Consider the following 19,637-nt stretch of genomic DNA (forward strand, 5'->3'; position numbering starts at 1 on the left):
TTAAATTCTCTCCTCTTTGCCTTTAGCTGCTTTAGGGTACGAGCTGAACAGGTCCATTTGCGTAAGACTTCCAAATCACAAATTTGATCAAGAAGTCCTCCACTTCTTTCCTCCATTCCTTATGCCGGAAACTTGTATAACCAAAAATCTTACCATGCAAGAAGGCCTTAAAGGCCTCCCAGTGGTGTCCAGGAGCATGATAGTCTGGAAGATTGTGTAAATTATATTCGGCAGTCAGCTTTCTGAGCAAAGTTAGAACATACTTGTCAACCAGAAAGGAATTATGCAAGTGCTTTCGAAAATATAAAAGTATATGCATAAGTCCAAGCCCCCTGCCTCTATCCCTCTCACAAGAACCCCTCTTTACCCTGTGGGTAAAAGTATGAGATTATAGGTCCTATGTGCATACTTTTGCCTTCATGCAGGGCGGGCAATTTTTTAAAAGTTGATTTCTGCAGGTAAAACAATGTTTTAATAGCAGGAATGACTTTTAAAATTACCTTCCTTGTATTTTGGTGATAATGTAGCAGGCTAAATCTGTTCGCTCAAATGCTAGAGGATACTAGATCCACCAACTCTGGTGGTGTTGGGCAGGGAGTGGGAACAGGCTTAATTCAGTCTCTGGAGTCTTGGTTTAGAATGCCAAATGGGACCCTCTTATTTTTCTCATTGTCAGACTTCTTCTTTGTAAGGCATGGGTCAATGTGCTCCTTTTTTCATACCATGCTAGGTGGCTCTAGAGGAGAGAACTTGGGTATGGTCAGAATATTAGTAAATCTTAGAACTGGATTATATTCAGTTCTAGTTTCTAGTGTTCTATGTAAAAGGTTGCAAGTGAGCAAACTCAAATACAAATTGCTCTGCTGCACTAGAGCCTGGGTGGCCTTGTTTTCTATCCTTTTATTCCTGATGTGCATATCATGATCTGTGACTCCAGGGAAGGAACTGGGCTAATCCTCCTCCTTTCTCACATTCTCATCCATGAGAAATGGAAGCATGGAAAGATGTGTTAATTTTGTGGCAGATAGCTAGTGTCATTGTTTGAAACTGCTGATTTGCAGTGTATCAGTAATCCAACAGCTCCAAGTTTCTCACAATGGGTTGTTGATAAGCTTGGTTCTAGCTTTAGGGAGTATTCTCTGAGTTGGTGTCAGCATGACCATAGTAGATCAGTGCTGGACCTCATCTGGGCAAAGACAGATGTGCAGACAAGACTGAGTGCAGTTGTGTTTGATTTTTTTTTTTTGGGAGGGGGGTTACAAGTTGCTGTCCATTTCAAGTATCTTGCTGCAGTGCATACTTATATGTATTCAAGAAATGTATATTCATAGGTAAATTTTGAGTATAAGAATGTTGCAAAAATGGTTTTCACTTATTCTTTGCCAGTGATAATACACTTTGATAAATCATGCCTTTGATCTTAGAAAAACAGGCAGGTGGAGCAACATATTGCTATGTAGACAGTACTTTCATAGCAGTAACTATTCAGCCATCTCTGTCTGTAAAGAAGTGTGGTCTGTAATCCCACTTTCAAATCATATTATTCATATTTTGATGTAGTGGAAAAGCCGGCATGGTGACCTCATTGCACCATATTCCCTTTGTGGTTCAGAAATGTAAATTAAATATATTTGGGGGTTTTTAGTTAGAGGGAGCATGAGGCTGATAGGGCCTTTATTGCCTCCCATTTCCCAGTCCCCTGGGAAGTCAGCAATGTGCCTGAAGCTAACCATATCTGTCCTCAGGTTCTGTTTAAACATGCGTTCCAACCAGTGACCACCCCATTCTTCACATTCTTAGTGCATCCTCTTTCTATTTCGTATTTGTTTACCACCTTCCTAAAAAGAAAAAGACCCAAAGCGGTTCACAGTGTGATAAGAGGTCCGATACAGAAAAAATATAATAAACATCTAAACAAAAATTCTTTAAGAGGAACTTCAATTCCACCCTAAGACTCCGTTGGCTTGGACTCTTGGGGAAAACCAAAGTGGTTTAATCATGGTGAAGGCCCATGAACTCACCAGGCACATCCAAAGCTGTTGTAATGTCTGACCTGCTTTTAATTGTTTTCTCACATCCAAAATTATTTATGGGGTGTTGGACGAATGGGCTGAAATAAATTGTTTCCACATTCCAGGGGATTATGTACTTCCTTCAACAGTGAATTCTGCTCAAAAGCAAAACTGTTGTCCTGGATAGGAAATGTTGCTGTTCCTATATGCTATTGCCAGGGAGTGAAGAGAAGGCATGTCTGTCTCTAGTTAATACTTACTTCTTTTCTTTTACAGTTGACTCCAGTGTGGACACACAGCCAGTGTTTATGGCAAGCCGCAGTGCAACAGACATTGCAAATCGAAACAGCCCTGCTACTCCCCCTAACACCCTCAATCTACGCTCTTCCCACAATGAACTGCTAAACGCGGAAGTCAAGCACACAGAAACCAAGAGCACCACTCCTCCAAAATGCAGGAAGAAATATGCATTGACTAACATTCAGACTGCCATGGGTCTTACCGATCCTGCGACACAGCCTTTGCTGACAAACAATTCTGCCAACATCAAGCTGGTAAAAAATGGGGAAAACCAGCTCAGGAAGGCAGCAGAGGATGGGCAACAGGATCCCAACAAAAACGTCAGCTCAGTGGCAGGTATCAACATCATTTCAGAGAAGTTGGAGGGCAAAGAGCCAAACCTGCAGGAATCTTCAGGCTGTGAAATCTTAAACTCACAACCCCAGAAAACCAAGAGCTTCCTTGATTACTATGCAGACTTAGAAACTTCAGCCAGGGAATTGGGACAGACACTTGGGAACAGCCATGTGGTCCAGGAAGAGAAATCAGCACCGAGCAACAGCCAGGTTGCTACCATTGTCAACGGGAAAGTCCTTCACCATGGGAAACAAAGCAAGTCCTTGACTCCAGAAGATGGCCAGGTTGCCACTGTATCATCAAGTCCAGAGACTAAGAAGGACCACCCTAAAACAGGAGCAAAAACAGATTGTGCATTGCACCGGATTCAGAATTTGGCGCCCAGTGATGAAGATTCCAGTTGGACGACATTGTCCCAGGATAGTGCTTCACCAAGCTCACCAGATGAAACAGGTATCAAATGAGGAACCATTGTTCGGAAAGTTTAATAGCTTTGATACACAATGGTTTCATATCCTAGACCAGGGTGTTAGTGATAACCTACAAAATGCTTGAAGCTTGATCTAGACCAGGGGTAGCCAACTCCGGTCTTCAAGAGTCACAAACAGGCCTAGTGTTTAGGATAGCCATTCATTGTGGACATCCTGAAAATTATTGTGGACCAAAACTGGCCCCCCCTGATCAAGACAGAAATATTAGGGAATGCAGGATGTATATATAACTGTGCCAGAAAAGGGCACATATCCTGTACCCTGTGTGGCCTTGTATATCTGCTGCAATCAAATCTCTAGTATTTGTAGGATTCAGATAAAGTTGTCAAGTACAATGCTTCTGAAACCTTTGTATTAGATGCTAAAATCATGTGAGCATGTTTAATATGATATCATATTTGCTTGTTTTGAACTTTGTAAAACCTAAACAAGGAAGTCTATTTTCTTGATTTTGATGTCCATAGGAAAAAAATACCACTTTTCCGAATTTTAACGCATTTACTAAAAGCTGTATTTGGAATATTTGTTTTAGGCTAATATAAACATAGTGATTCATATTGATATATACTTTTTGGAGAAAAATGTGAAACTGTGCATGGAGCTGGCAGCCTGGTGGGTAGATTGTACCTGCAGGAGTGCAAACTTATTTTCAAAGGGAATCCCTTTGGAAGGGGGGTTCCCAGCTATGGCAACAGGGCTCCATGTTTGAAAAGTGGCCGGTGAGTGGAATGGGGCTCCATTTTTGGCATGAACGTTTGCAGTGGCTTCGAAGGAGGTAGGAGTTTGCTCTGCCTCCCACCCCAGCATGGCACCTCCTGTCTCCACCTCCTTTATCAGGTGGCTAAATGCAAGTACGCATCTTTCTACCCGCTAAAGGGGGAGTGGAGGGGGTGGAGTAGGGTTTATGCAGGGTTTTTCTGTGAGTAAACCTCTTAGAAAATTGTCCTTATCAAAACAAATATATATATATTGTTTGTTTAACCCTGAATAATAATGTAGCTGAAAATCTCAGTCTGACCGGCTGTGCTTCTGAGATGACCCTGGCTTCAAGGCGTGATAAGCCTGGGGGTGGAGAGCGGAGAAAGGTTGAGCTGCTTGCTCCAAGTGGTGAAGAAAGAATTCGAGATGCAAATCTTAGTTTTCAGGCGGGTTATTTCTTGGTGAAACTACCCATCACCACCACCTCATGTTCACTAAAATTTACTGCTAATTTACCATTTCCCAGTGCTGAAAACAGCTCACAGCTGACCACAACATGACTCCTGAAAGGTATTTACAGCTAATAGGAGCTTCTGCTTTTGTCATCTGCTTTTTTTTTTTTAATATATATTCCACTTTTTTGGCATTTCAAAGTGGATTATATTCAGATACTGTAGGTATTTTTCCGTATCCCCAAAAAGGCTTACAATCTAACAGGTCGATACAGTAACGTGCGGTTGAAGATTTCCCGTCTGTAACGTGCTGGGAGCACACAATACAGACGAGTAAGGCCATCCAGCGATACAGTCTCCAGTTTCACGCGTCCTTAGCGCTTCCTAAAATAGACACATAACCCTTTCCGCACCCAGCATGTAGATGATGTGTAAATGAACGAATGAAGGAATTAGCTATTCCCCTCCGATACTGTAACGGGCGCTGATATTATCTCCTTAGTAACCCGCTGTTTTGCCGCGGCCTTAACGTGTTAGTTTACCGCCTCCCCCTAGTAGGTGTTAGGACTGTGAGTCTTGTAGCAAACCCATCGACACCACTTAAAGTACTGAAACACAATAAAACACAATAAAAAAAAAAGCGATACAGAGATGATCGAGAAAATGTAATGCTGTGGGACACATAAAAACCTGTCAGAAAAAAAAATAAAATTTTTTAAATACCTGTCGGAGGGCCGCGTGGGTCCAGGCGGGCGGCGGCGGGAGCCGGGGAGCGAGTGGTCGCGTGTAAAATCTAGGCCGCGGGCGGGTGGGCGCCTGTTCCAAGCGGGGGCGGGTGGACGCGCGATAGTCTCAGACGGGCGGCGGGATCCGGGCAGAGGGAGCCAGCGGCGAAAACGGCCTCTGGCTCCCTCTGCCTGGATGAATGCACGGCAGTGAAGGAATGGCCGTGCGATTTCAGCGCTCAAGGCAGTCACATGCCGTGACTGCCTTGAGCGCTGAAATCGCATGGCCATTCATCCAGGCAGAGGGAGCCTCTGCCTGGTTAAATGCACGGCCCCCGCCGGAATGGATACCCGTGCGATTTCGGTAGTCACGTGACTGTAGCAAGTCACGTGACTACCGAGTCACGTGACTTGCTACAGTGACTACCAGTGACTACCAAGTCACGTGACTACCGAGTCACGTGACTGTAGCAAGTCACGTGACTACCGAAATCGCACGGGCATCCATTCCGGCGGGGGCCGTGCATTCAACCAGGCAGAGGCTCCCTCTGCCTGGATGAATGGCCGTGCGATTTCAGCGCTCACTGCCTTGAGCGCTGAAATCGCACGGCCATTCCTTCACTGCCGTGCATTCATCCAGGCAGGCTGGCTCCCTCTGCCTGGATGAATGGCCATGCGATTTCAGCGCTCAAGGCAGTCACGGCATGTGACTGCCTTGAGCGCTGAAATCGCACGGAGAGGAGAGGGGAGAAGGGACGGAGGGGAGGATCGCACGGAGAGGAGGGGAGGGGAGGATCGCACGGAGAGGAGGGGAGGATCGCACGGAGAGGAGAATCGTACGGAGAGGAGGGGAGGGGAGGATCGCACGGAGAGGAGAAGGGAGAAGGGACTACCGTAGCAGGCCCGAGCCTTGCTGCTTTTTCGGTTTTTTTTTTTTTGCTTCGGGAGGAGGGGACCGGACGGGGCTGCAGGAGACCGGACGGGCTGCACCGGAGACCGGACGGGGCCAGGGCAGGTAAGCGGGGGCTGGGGGAAAGTTTGCTGAGCATCGGGGAACATCTGGTACCTGTCATTTCAAATGTCATTTGAAATGACATTTGAAATAACAGATACCAGCGCGGCCGTGAAGCGTTAGTCCCGCGAACCCAAGATACTGTATAGGCGCTCTATACAGTAAAATGGGTTGCGCGGTCCTAACGCTTGCCTAAGGCTTCGCAGCCGCGGCATGCATTTGCATGCAATTAGAAGAGAGTATCGGGCGCTAAGTGAAGAGAACTGTGCGTGCGGGGAACGAGGGTGCGCCTGACACTGCCGCACTGTTTCTACCGCGGCCTTACAGTATCGAGCTGTAAGTTGGGTTTTGCAAGCAAACACAAGCCATTAGCTGGCGTGGTGCTTTCACAGTCACTGTTCAGGAACATCATGGGACTAGCTAAAGGCTAAAACAAAACAAAACAAAAAAATGCAGAGCACTCAGTGCGTGCAACGCTTTAATGAATAAATATGGCAAGTATTAGCACAATATTTCTCTTGGCTGTGTCATCCTGTCTGATTTGACTATTCTTCATTGTATTGATGGTGTACCTGGAAACAGCTTGAAGAGCGCAGCATCAGCAGCATCCCCCTCTAGTGCCTGAAGGTTGCCCGCTTAAATCCTGAGGCACTGCTTTAGCGAAATCATTGTCTTTAGTTGTGTGGAAGCCAGGGTAAAGCCAGGGATGAAGCTGGATCTGCGCTGTTGCAGTGGGGAAGGTAATAGAGGAATAGCAGCTGGTCTTTATCTGCTGTCATGTTCTATATTAATATGTTTCTGCGGTAGGAAGTGAGACATCCTCGAAGGTTCAGACAAAATCCATATTAACAGCCTCAAAAGGTTTTGTGGGGCTTAGTAAGAGAGCGGAATGGAAGACCTCTCCTGAATCTGCCAGTTTGCAGTTTGTATATGAGACAGCAAATTGATAGAGGGGGATGGTCTTGGCGCAGGGTTATGTTCCAGCCTGGCCTGTGAGAAAATGATGCAGTTCAGTGTAATTTGCTGTGGATTTAAGAACATCAATGTGCTGTTATACCTTCAATATTTTATAAAGTACCACTGCGAGCTTCCCTAAACTGTAACTATCAAACTTAATTACAAAATTGTGTTTTTCATACTTTTCCATGATTTAGTTTTTTTTTCTCTGTTTTACTATCCTACGTCTCATGTTCGTTCTTCTTTCCTTAATTGTGTTTTTATGATGTGTTTGTGGTTTGTTTGTTTTTGTGTTTTTTTTTTTACATGTTATTTGCCTCTCATTTGATTTAGTCTTTTCCTCTGTTTCTTTGTTCTCTCTCTGGCTTTTTTTGATGCCATCTTCTTTGATCTGTGTTTGCCATTTGGTAAGATAATTATTTTTTAGCCCAGCAGATTCCTGCTGTGCCTTTGGATGTCTTGCTCCATTGAAACTGGCCTCCACAGTGCCATGAGCCATCACTCACTACCTCTTGGGAGTATTTTCCCTTGTTTTATATCTCTTCCCAACTTCGCCCAGTCACTGCAGAGGCAGTCATTGGACAGTGGCCACAGACTGCAGCACCCGGTCTGTCCACTAGGTGTCACCGTTTAGCAGTGATGGACTCCCTCCTCACTCCAGGACTGTGAACGCTGGCCTGGGGAGCAGGGTCCTGGCTTGGGAGTCTAGCTCAGATCCTCCACGTGGCAGCAGGCAGTACTGCCACTCAGCAACCAGGTTGGCTCCAACATAATGAATTTCCCTTTTTGTGTGTTTGAACGATATATCTGCTTTTAAAGAGTATAAATTTGCATGCTGCAGCCAGCGCTACTGTTGAATTATATCTTTCTCTTGCCGTGCATTTCCTCCTTATAAGTGTCTTTCACATTCCTCGCCTCCAATGGCCAGATAGTATCCAATGGCCAGATAGTATCAGGACCATAGACCCTGATACTCCTAAGCACCTTATGCACTATTTTAACAATGGTATTATATTTATAAATTTCAGCCTGCTCTAACCTGTCTTTCCAGCTGATTAAGCTCCCAAGTTCTTACTCCCTGTTGAATGTAACTTTGCCTCTTCCACACCTTTGTTGATTTAAGTTAGTTGGCACTACAGTTGTTTACCCTGTTCAATGTAAACCGATCCGATATGGGATTATCCATGAAGGTCGGTATAGAAAAGTGTTAAATAAATAAATAAATAGCTGGATTTTTCCTTCCTAGACATTTACTCATTCACCTCCCTACTTAGATCTAGAACAAGTGAATCTACAAATATCTTTTTAAACTATTTAAGAAATCCAGCCTGACCTTCCATCTGTTGAGGGAATTAATACTTTCACTATCCAATCCCTGTTCTTTTGGCGAGGGTTCTAAACATTTCCCCCATAAGATAGAATGGTGGGTGGTCAGCTTTGCATATTTGCTTTTCTTTACTTTCCTTTTTTTTTTTTTGTCATTGTACATTTTGTTAAACCTTAGCACAATTGGAAAAGCTGACCCCAATTTCCCTTGTTCTTGCTAGCGTTGCTCGGAAGATACTCCTGCTGCTTTTGTGCAATTTGGATATATATAAGCAGCGTTTCCTCTTTCTATCAAAAGGGGAAAGTAGGAAGGAATGTTTGCTTGGGAAGAAAACCATATTACATATGTGATGTGAGAGGAGCTCTCCTCCTTTCTGGGATTAGAGAAACAGATTACATGAATTAATGTTGTTAGAAAATTTAAACACGACTTGTTCCTTTAAGAGGTATGAGATCTCTACTTATTAATGAATTACCCTTGGGGTGGGTCAGGTCCCATTAGTTTGGAACACAGGTTCGGATTTGTTTGTGGATTTGTGGGCATTGCCTTATATACTATCCTGCACCTCCTTGTCCTGTTAATATTATTAAAACAGTCCCGAGTGAATGGGTTGGGAGGGTACTGGGTTAAAGGACTTAACGTATAAGGGGTTTCAACTGGATAGTGAAGGCATAAAATGCATACATTGATATGTTTTGATTTTTTTGCTTTTATCTTGTTGATAATAGTTAATTATCCTCACTACCTCAAGTTTTGGAGGTGGGGAGGGAGAAGGGGTTGGGGAGATAGTCAGTGTGTATGAAAAGGAAAATGATTGCTTGCAATGAATGTAACTTCTTTTGACTTGGTGTGCTTAAGAAACAGCTATATACCAAGTCTTCTGTATTTCAATTGCATCTAATAAACAGTTTAAACATATTAAAACAAATTTCAATAAATTGATCAGAAAGAAGATTTCTAATAACACATTTTTTCCTGCTAAAATGTTCTGCGTAAGAGTGACTTTGTGACATATACATTACACTATGCCGGCATATCTACCCCATATACAGGAAGAGACCTTGAGCATGGTTTCTAAAAGGTTTTGATCAGCTTGTGCCTGTGTGGAAATCATCCGTACGACTGTCGAAATGCCAGGAAGGTGGAAAATGACTGTCCATACACAGTAGTGTCCTGAGTTAGCAACTTCTTCCAGAAACCTGGTGCTGCTGCATTTTTTGTCCGGTCAGAAAAGAGCAGTCCACTGGATAATAACATGGATGAGGCCTGATGTGCAGCAGCATAACCACGCGTTACTGCAGGGCTTGGAGTCATGTGGGCAGGCCAAGGTTCCACGCCATGCATAATTGTGCCACCTCATAAGTTTGATATCTGTCTCACTGTACATGCCGTTACCTGTAGTATAAAGAATGAAAGAAATTGCACTATTTGGGAGTCAAAAATGGGCACGGATACAGCTTGAGGGTGTCAGCAGGTGTAAACCATCTCACAGGAACTGCGCTGGTCCTTTAAGGCTTCAGATAAGACTGGTTTCTATGTATATCAGCACAGTGATATTATTAATGTGAACATTTTCAGTAACTTAACCCTGCTATTTGTTTTTCATTCCCAGTGTGAAGTGTTTGTAGCTGTTAGTGGGGGCTAGTGAACACCGAGCATGAGCTCTGCTGCTTAGTCAGTTTGCATTACATCAGGTTGCTCCTTGTATGTGTGTGTGTGTATTTTGTCACGATTACGCCCATCCGCTCAGCATGCTGTGGGGTTTTGCTGGGCTTCAGGCCTCCGGCTTCGCTCCTATGCCACGTCCCGTCCACTTGCACAGCTCATGCACAGCGCTGCTATGAACTCCTCACAGCCTCTAGTCAGAGTGCCAGGCCTAGTCCTGGCACTCCCAAACAGTACACAGAGAAAAAGGCTTTTATCTCAAAAAGGGTTTAATGGAGTCCTGTAGCCTCACCGGCTGCAGCCCTGCAACAATGCCTGCTTGACTGTACAAACCCCCAAGCCTCACTGCTTAGGTCCTCCTTAGCAAGCTTAGAGTTAAACAGCATTTGAACCATAATATCCTTTCAACATTTCTTAAACCTCCTTGTCTAAACCTAGGATTTACCATCCCCCAACCTCCTGGTTATTCCAGCTCCATAGAGGAACAGCTGGAGCTTTCCTCTCCCCAGCTTACCTCCATCTCCTCCTCCTGAGACTCTGAGGAGCCGGGCTTTTGTGGCCAGCTCCACCACGGTGGCACGCCCTCTTCCTCAGCTTCCATAGACTCTGCTGAGTCATAGGGATCAGTCCCAATTTCCTCCACCTGTTCCTGCTCATCCTCCAGCCAGGGGTCAGGTGTCGGTTCAGGGAACCTGGGAAGTGTAGTCTTTGCTACCTTCCTCAGCGCCCTCCGGTGGCTAGGTTTGGTACCGCCAGCTTCTGCTTTTCTGTGTCCCGGCTGTTTCTGCCCCGGGCCAGGTCGTACTGCATCACAATATATATATATATATACCTACAAGGAGCAGCCTGCTAAAGCCTTTCAGTAGAGCGATGGCTGTGCAATTCATTAAATTAGGGAAATCTTACTGAGGCTCCTTATAACATCAGGGGATCCAGGATCTGAGGAAATTACTGACAGCATTGCTTATAAACAGTGAGACAGTCAAAAACTCTGCACTTTGCCTATTGGACTCTGGTTGGTTTAAAGGCATCAGTCATTGACTCGTAAGGCGACAGCCCTCATGAATCTGGAATCTAGAAGTGCTTTGGTTTTGTGACATTACATTGTTAACTAAGGTCGTTCTGTGGGAAGCAGACTCTAAGGGTGCGAAGATGTCAATAGGCTTATATTGTGCACAGGGCCCTGAGTCTTCTCCATTGCATTGCACAATGCTCCAGTCCGAGTCACAGGGCAGCCAGTGGACTTCCCCTTTAGTTTTAGGAAATGCTCCCCCTGTCCATTATTATTTTTTACATAGCAAGGAATACCTTTTTTTCATAAACTTGATTAGTGGTGTTGATAACCCCTGTTTAATTAGTGAGTGTTGATAACCCCTGTTTAAAAATGGCTCGACATGTGTTTACCCTGAGAGAGCAATCTTCAATAGGCGTTCACCCCTTGCTTACTGTCTCTGTCTGCCCTGGTGGCTTGAGGAGGGAATCGCGGACTTCAAGCTTACCAGGGCCGCTGTGGACCTGGCGGTATCAGCAAGTAATAAATGTAAATTATATATAAATGTGTTTATATCGCATGCCATTTTTACAGCAGCTGCTAGTTAACATCTGCCAAACAATCCTTTTCTTTGTCCTTTTTCCTACCATATGGCACTTTTTCAGCCAAACTGCACTTTTTACTTTTTTCAAAGACTACTCAACCATGTGTGTAGGGCAACGGGAAGTGCCTTAAATATCTATACAAACAAGATGAGTTCAGTATTCATTAGGTAGGTATAAACACATGAAGATTTATAGAAGTGATTGATACATTTTACCTGTTCTCAGTCTCTATTTCTGGGACCTGTGGATGGGATCCCCAGTCCTAGCACTGATTGTCTCTTTCCTCCTGTGGTCCAGGGAAGTGATCCCGGGGGTAACCTGCACAGAGCGGCAGTTACTACCCATGCAACTTGCTGGGCAGACTGGATGGACCATTTGGGTCTTTATTTGCCATCATTTACTATGTTACTGTGTGTCTAGAGAGGGGATCTCCCAGATCTACATTCACTGACTCTCTACTCCTGTGATACAGGGAGTAAATAGTGCATTTTTAGATCCTGAATGGGTCTCTCTCTTTTTTTTATTTTTTTTAAATGAAATGATTTCAAGAACCAGAACCACTTGATAATTTTGCATTCTCTTCCCTGTTCTATTGCATGATCCACCTCCAAGATAAATCCCCTTCCTAATAAACTCCTAGTGCCCAGAAAGTAGGAAGACCTTCTATTCTGTAGCTGCAGACTTCTGTTCCTGAGGTGACAGCTTTCTGCTATGACATGACACTGGGAGGTCAATATCAAAGAGCAAGCAAGTGGCAAAATTATCCAGGGAAGCTACTTTAATATCTTTTCGTGGATATTCGGTGGAACCTTTGCGCTGAATATACTTAGATAAAGTTCAGCTGTGATTTTTGTGACCAGTCTTGTGAGCGCAGCCTTAGCCAAGGAGCCTGCAGTATGTATGCTCACCAGCTAAACTGTAGTCCTTCCCCCAGAATGCCTCCATTGGCACCACTTTTTGTGTGGATAAAATTTGTGCACACAAAATGTGTGTGTTCAGCGAAAGGAAGTTTTGAAAGCTTGGTTTTTGTTCATGTAACTCAAAGTTATGTAGACAAATACGTTCAATGTTGACCTCTGGATATTCATAACCATCTGTTACCTGGCTCAGACAAGCTCTCAGACCTACCTGTCAAGCATCAGTCTGTACAATAAATTGATCTTGCAGTCAAGTGTATCTAGCACTAGGTTCTTATGAGTATCAGGTCAAGGATGTTTTGCATATAAAGGAGTCACACTCTAGCTTAAAAGTAAATCAGAAGTTTTTTTTACCATTGAGCATTTATTATTTGTTTATTGATATTAGATATTCCACTTTTTACCATAAATGATCTCAAAGCATTTTACAATAAATTTAAAGTAGGTTACAATAATATTAGGTCAACAGACTATATTGGTTGAGCATCTATATATTTAAAGGCAGATTCATAGTTAGGGAATTTTGTTGTTGCTGTAGAAATGGGAATTCTTCTGTGGTAACTAGGTATTTGGACAGAAAGCCATGCTTTTTAATTTCTCCCTAAAGGTGAGGTAGCTGGGCTCCAAGCATAGGGACAATGGAAGCATGTTCCAGATCATTGGTGTGTAACAGCTAAAAGCCCGAAATCTGGAGCAGGACAGACTAGCAGAGGCCAGAGGAAGGATGGAAAGTAGGGCCAGTTGAGAAAATCTCAGTTCTGTATTGGGGGCATAAGGAAGAAAGATTTGCAAGAAATATTCCAGGACCTGTTTGTTCATGCCCTTGAAGTTAAAGCAGAGAGTTTTGAACTTGATCCTGCTCTCTATTGGTAGCCAGTGTAGCTGAAATACAATAGATTGTATGTTCTCAGATGCTCTTGCTCTTACTAGGATTCTTGCTGCTATGTTAGGTAGGAGCTGGAGTCATTCTGAACTGTATAGGGGGCTGCCATTGAACAAAGAATTGCAGTCTGTTCTGCTGGTGATTAGTGTGTTTTCCTTACTGTATTCGGGCTGTGTTTGTCTAGGTAGTTTTGTAGTTGGCGGATCTGATGCAGCTGTATGAATGAGGTTTTTACTTCTTTGGATACTGAGGTTTTGATCAAGTAGGACTTGTGGATTGACTGATTCTTTGGAGGATCTTTTCCGTCTCTTGTGGGGTGATGTTCTTGAAGTCATTTAGTGGGAATAGTCTGGCTGAGGTTTGGCGGGAGGTAATATCTATGTTTGGGAAATGTAGTGCCGTGATCAATGAAGTTGGGGAGGGAAGAGCATCTAGGGAAAATCTAATTTTATGCCTCTAACTTTTTTGTGAGGGATTGAGCAAAGTCTTCTGCTGAAAGATCATCACTGTCAGTGGTGGGTATTTGAACTTCAGGTTTAGAAAGTTTCCACACAAGTTCAAAGAGTTACTCGGATGGTTCATCACTAGTTCGAGTTGTTTAGAAATGTACTCTTTCTTTTTTTTTTTTTTTTTGCTTGACGAATGTCCACTTTGTATTTTTTGGAGTGTTCTTTGCAGAGCTGGTTGTTAGAATGTATTTTCTGTTTACACCAAGCCTGTTCAAGTTGTCAAGATTGTTGTTTGAGTAGGTGGAAACCTTGGTGGAACCAAGGAGAATTTCAGACAGTTTTGGCAGGATTTGGCTTGAGAGGGGCTAGTGCCTCAATTGCAGAAGTAAATGTCTCATTCTACTGCTGAACTAGAAGTTCAGGCTGGTCTGAAGTGTTGATGGCAGCTGGTATTTTTAGGTGTTCTCTTAAGGTGTCACTGATGACTGTGGACAAGTTTCAGGATGGAGGTTGTGGTGCTTGGGTGATAGGCATGTGACTAGGGTTTTATAAACTGATCCAGATCGGGCTGTAATCTGAGCAGGAGATAGGAATCTCTGATAATGAAGTTAGACCTAGTTTGATATTGAAAGAATGGAAAATTAGGTTGAGAGTATGTCCGTGTTTATGGGTTGGAACCTTGATTATTTGGGTGAGACCAAGGCCATCCATGTTGCGCTGGAAGGTTGACCTCTGTATGATAATTGACCTCTGTATGATAATTGAAGTCTCCTAGAGTCAACAAGTTGGGAGGGGTAGTAGCAACATCACATATGAATTCAGATAATTTGAGAAAGTAATCAGGGTGATTTTCTAGAGGACGATAGAGTAGCATGAGTTTTGGGCCTTCATTGCCCTGAAACTTAATTGCTAGAAAGTCAGATTTGCCTATTTGTATGGAGGACACTAGTTCAATAGCTAGTGTATCTTTGAAAATGATTCCAACTCCTCCTCATTCCCATACAATGGGGTGTGTGGTGGATGAGGTGTTTGGGTGGGCATAGATGAGTGAGAGAGATACTGCCACCCTCTCCAATCCAAGTCTCAGTAAGGCCTAGTAAGTGGAGATTAAAGTTCCAGACACAGCAAGAGTATGAGATAAAACAAGAGCTGGATTACTTCCTCTCTGATTACTTTAGTTAAGGACAGAGAAGGTAAAATTACACAGGTGCTTGTTCACAGATCAACTGCCGTTCATCTGAGTAACTGATCACTCTCTGTCTGCTTACTTTCAAATCTTTAGCCCTGCACTGAGCTAAACATAGCACAAAATAAGTAGTTCTGACTTACATTCTGTAGGGTAGCAATATAAGTTAGGCTTTGGTAGCTACAGATTCAATACCTCAACAGAATCAGATAGCTCAAACACTTTTCAGAATCCAGTCTGGATCAGATAATTCAGTTTCCACATTCTTCTCATACTACTTAATTATGAGAATTTCGTATATTGATACAAGCATTCACGAGACTCTCTCGGATGCACACAGCTCAGCCGTCTGGCCTGCAAGTTGTTGGGAACACTCTAGTATTCCAGCAAATCCTTTTGAAACCCTGAGGACCAATCTGGCTCCTCAGGGATGGGGCAACATACCAAGCTGACAGCTGACTGAACCTGCCTCTGCTTTGTCACTCTGCGGCTCCACATGCAAGGCGCCAGCCTCTGACTGGGCAGGCCTGGCTTGAGGTCCATCAGCGCACTTTTTGCCCTGACACAAAGTGCTTTTGGGAGGCTTAAAATGTATTTTCTGTTTATTTTATCCTTGCTGCTAGTTCTAGTCATTTCAATGATTGCTGATGCTCATGTGCAATAATGGGGAAAGGATATACCTATACCACCTGCCTACTCCTAACAGTGCTCTCACCTGCTTTGTCTTTATAGCTCATGGCCAGTTCTGAATGGCCTCTACCTTGACTTGAGGTTTGTTGCTCTTGTTTATCTACAAGCTGTTTGTGTTTTTGTACATTTCACTGGATTGGCTGTCAAACCTGCTTGTCTGAAACTATTTAAGTTGGCTTTCTCCTTTAAATATGAGTCCCAGTCTCAAACTGTGAATGTCTATATCCTCTAGAATACAGCATGGTCCTGATGGGCTTGTATTACCACTTCTTGTAGCTAGTGACCCGATTGTCCTTTTCTTGCTGTTTCCCCGAGTTACTCCCTTCTAGTCCTGGGTACATTGTGTCCTGAAGCCTTCGAAATAGACATGCCATACTGCATTCAATAAAATGATTACATTACTCCAGCTTTGGTGCTCTCTTGAACATTGTCTATAAAGAGTGATAATAAAAGTCTGCATGGAAGCAAATGAGAGCTTGGCAAAGACCTCAAATGCATTACAAGTTGCTAATGTAGATGGGTATCATATGTTACCCATAGCATAACAATCTGCCATGCAGCTACCATAAAGCTTCCAATGCGGTTATTTAAGTTACCATTCCCAGCCAATGTCTGGGCCAATGCAAAGAGCAGAGATGAGAAATGGATTTAATTTGTTCTTCTACTTTACTGCTCATTCGATTAATACCTTTGAGATTACCATCATCACTAGTCTAATTATTAAATCAGGCAATTCCTCTGCCAGAAGATACAATATCAGCAGTTTGGATCGATTCTGCATCCAGCGTACAGGCTACTGGGTGTCCTTAGAAGAGTGAAAAAAACCCCATCAGTCTACCCTTTCTCCTTTGTGACTTTTTCTGTGAGCTGCTGTGGATTCTGTCCACAGCCGAGGAGCTCATCCCCTCTTCCATGCAGAGTTCTTGTAGCTGCATTGCTACTGGATAAAACTGGATGCTCAGCAGGTTTTGATAGCTTATGTTGGACAAATGTAGGAATTGGCCAAGGATGATGATGATGATGTAGCTGCCCTTTCAAGACCATGTGTGTACTAACAAAACTGAAGTCTTGCCAAACACTCTAATATAATTATAAAGATTTGTTCTTGATTCAATTTAGAACTGAAACGTCTTTAAAAATATTCAGTTCTGTAGAATGAGTTTGGAAACCAGCTCTGCACTATATATGAACTCAGGTACTTGAAAACCCTTCTCTTCAAATGGCCTTGTGCATGCTGGCAAGGTTAGTACAGTAAAAAAAAAAAAATCAATACAGTGGCTTATTAAAAAAAATGTTATGGGTTGAAATTGTTTTCAAGTTGCTGCAGAAATACATTCCAAAATGTCAGAAAACTCTACCACAGTACAATAGAACTGAAATGCAAACCCGAGGCACAATCTCGTCTGGAAGCAAAATAATATTTTATGTAAAATAAATAAATAAAACCTTGCAGCACCGAACAGCAGTTCCTCATTAATCCCTCGGTAACAGCAGTGCAGACTGAAAGGGGCATGGGCCTCTCACTCAAGCTGTAATCAGGTGTGTTGTGGAAGGCAACAGACGCCTGCTGTAAGTACACAATCAGCTTTCAATTTCTCATGATTTTACAGTGCATTTTATCATGCAGCTGCCAAGGAGGGAGATATTTTGTTTAATAATGCTGACAGAAGCCCACTGAAATAGCAGCACTTTTATGTGAATAACTGCAGTGTATTTACATCTCAAAGGAAGCAGCGCAAGAAACAGGGAAGAATAAAAATATTTTTGTGATGGGCTTATACTGGCAAGACACAACCTAAGCCTGTGATGGCATTACTGTTCTCCATAATTCATCCTAAAGTGAAGTCACTGATAACTTAGCATGTGTCTCACCAATGTAGTGTTGTAACAATGGTATTAATAAAGTGCTCTCTTCAGACCAAGTGGCTTTTATAATTTTAACAAAAGGATATATGTCGTCAATTCACAATGCCTAATTTTCTTCTTTGGAACAGAGATATGCACATCATTATGACATATTCGGTAAGTAAACGGTGGGCAAAATTCATCATTAAACATTAGAGATGGTTTATTTTCCATACAGGAAACTAGACAGAAAATCGTCAGGTGGTAACCAGGGGTACTAACCAATGGCAAGGCAGTTTTAAAAATGCTTGATATCAAGCAATGGCAGAACAACTTTAAAAATGCTGGATAACATCACAGTGTGCTGTGACCTCCCTGAGATTTCAACTGAATAAAAAGAATGGATTGCAAGTTCCATAGTTATCTATGACAGAGTGTACTGACAACTTCTCGTTCTACCTTAAGGAGCCTGGTTCAGGCTTTTAACCCAGGTCTGCTTAAGGCAGAAAGCCGCAAGGCATTCTGGGTAAAGGGAGGTTAATCACCCTGCCATAGGAACCCAGGGAGCTGGTAGGACCCCACAATACAGTCACAGGCCGATACAGTACAGTGCACTCGGCCAAGCTCACCATTTAGCATGCGATTGGCTACGCGTTTTCGACATGCGTCGATTAGCCCTTATACAGTAAAGGGTTTAGCGTGTCAAAACATGTGGCCAATCCCCCCGAAAACTAATATTAGTTAGTCCCCGGGATACTGAAAGTAAAATGTGCATGCCCAAATTAACACGTGCCCAAAGGCAGATGTTAATTTCTGAGTAACCCGGAAAAGTGTACAGAAAAGCAGAAAATACTACTTTTCTGTACACCCTCCGACTTAATATCCTAGCAATATTAAGTCGGAGAAACCAAAAATTTAAAAATTAAAAAAAAAAAATCTGCCCGCTGATCAGTGCTTAGCAAAACGGACGGTCAATTTTACTGGCATCTGTTTTCCTAACACGTGGCTGTCAGCAGTTTCGAAAACCGAGGCTGGTAAAATTGAGCATTGGTTGTCCAGAACCGCTGACAGCCTTCTCTACCACTAATAAGGAGGCTCTGGGGATGTGCTGTTGTTCCTAGTGCCTCCTTATTAGCGCAACACCTCATTTAAATACTGAATCGTGCACCAGGAGTGCAGGCGCTCAACATGGAGAGCCTGCTCTCCCGCGTTTCTTTCTGTATCGGCCTGTCAGAGAGTGGACGTTTAGCTGATAGTTGTGCTGGACACAAGGTGAGCTATTATTTTGATTCTTGTATCTTTGAAGCACTGTAAGTAAATACCTGCACCATCATTAAGTTGGTCCAATCTTATAGCATTCCTGAACTATTCCTGCAGCCCCAGCAGCCACAAATATACTATAAGTGCTGTGAGTTTGGGGATTTTTTTTTGCTTATGCAGGAAGCACAAGTAAAACCCCACAGCCTGCAAGAAGAAAAAAAACCTGCTTGCAGAGGGTTTTTCCTGGGGCCTTCTGACTTCAATTTCTACTACAGCAGACCAAGCGGGTTATCCCCACAAGAGCAGTCAGGGGACAAGTAGTAAGTTAGGGCTGGACAGGCCATCAGGTGTTTTTTGTTTTCTCTACCTCGTGTGAATTATCCGTTTGGGAGCTGAACCCAATATGGAGCAGGGAATACAGGTCCTGGCCACAGGACAGCAAAAGCTGCAAAAAGCTGTATAAACACAAATAGATAAACAGCAAGACCAATTAACACAACAAGGTGCAGTTTTAACTCAGCTAGCTGAAGTTCTGCAGTCGGCTAAGTCCAGAATACCTCAGGCACCTTCATATTCACATATCCTATTTAAGATGAAGGGAGGAGAGAACCCGGATGTCTTTCTAAAGAACTTTGAATGGATCGTCCACCTGTCTGTCTGGCCGGAGACCAGTTGGACAATTTACTTGGCTAATTTGCTCACTGGCAAAAGTCAAGCGGCATTTCAGACTGCTAATCCTATGAGGATGTCAAGGTCGCTATACTACAAAAAGCAGGGTACTCCCCAGAATACTATTGGCAGCAGTTACGGCGGGTAGCCCTACAACCCTGACAGA

The 19,637-nt window shown here is 43.3% G+C and overlaps 1 protein-coding gene across 8 annotated transcripts in view; it reads left to right on the forward strand.

Annotated features, from left to right (window-relative positions):
* The window catches only part of APBB2 (amyloid beta precursor protein binding family B member 2), a 681,814-nt gene that overhangs the window by 289,785 nt on the left and 372,392 nt on the right, over positions 1-19,637 (forward strand). For all 8 annotated transcript variants that reach the window (XM_029588914.1, XM_029588877.1, XM_029588923.1 and 5 more), the window contains one exon: positions 2,289-3,101. In XM_029588914.1, coding sequence (XP_029444774.1) covers positions 2,289-3,101 — 813 coding nt within the window. The remainder of the gene's footprint in view (positions 1-2,288; positions 3,102-19,637) is intronic.

Source organism: Rhinatrema bivittatum, chromosome 1 (genome assembly GCF_901001135.1).
Source record: "Rhinatrema bivittatum chromosome 1, aRhiBiv1.1, whole genome shotgun sequence".
NCBI lineage: Eukaryota > Metazoa > Chordata > Amphibia > Gymnophiona > Rhinatrematidae > Rhinatrema > Rhinatrema bivittatum.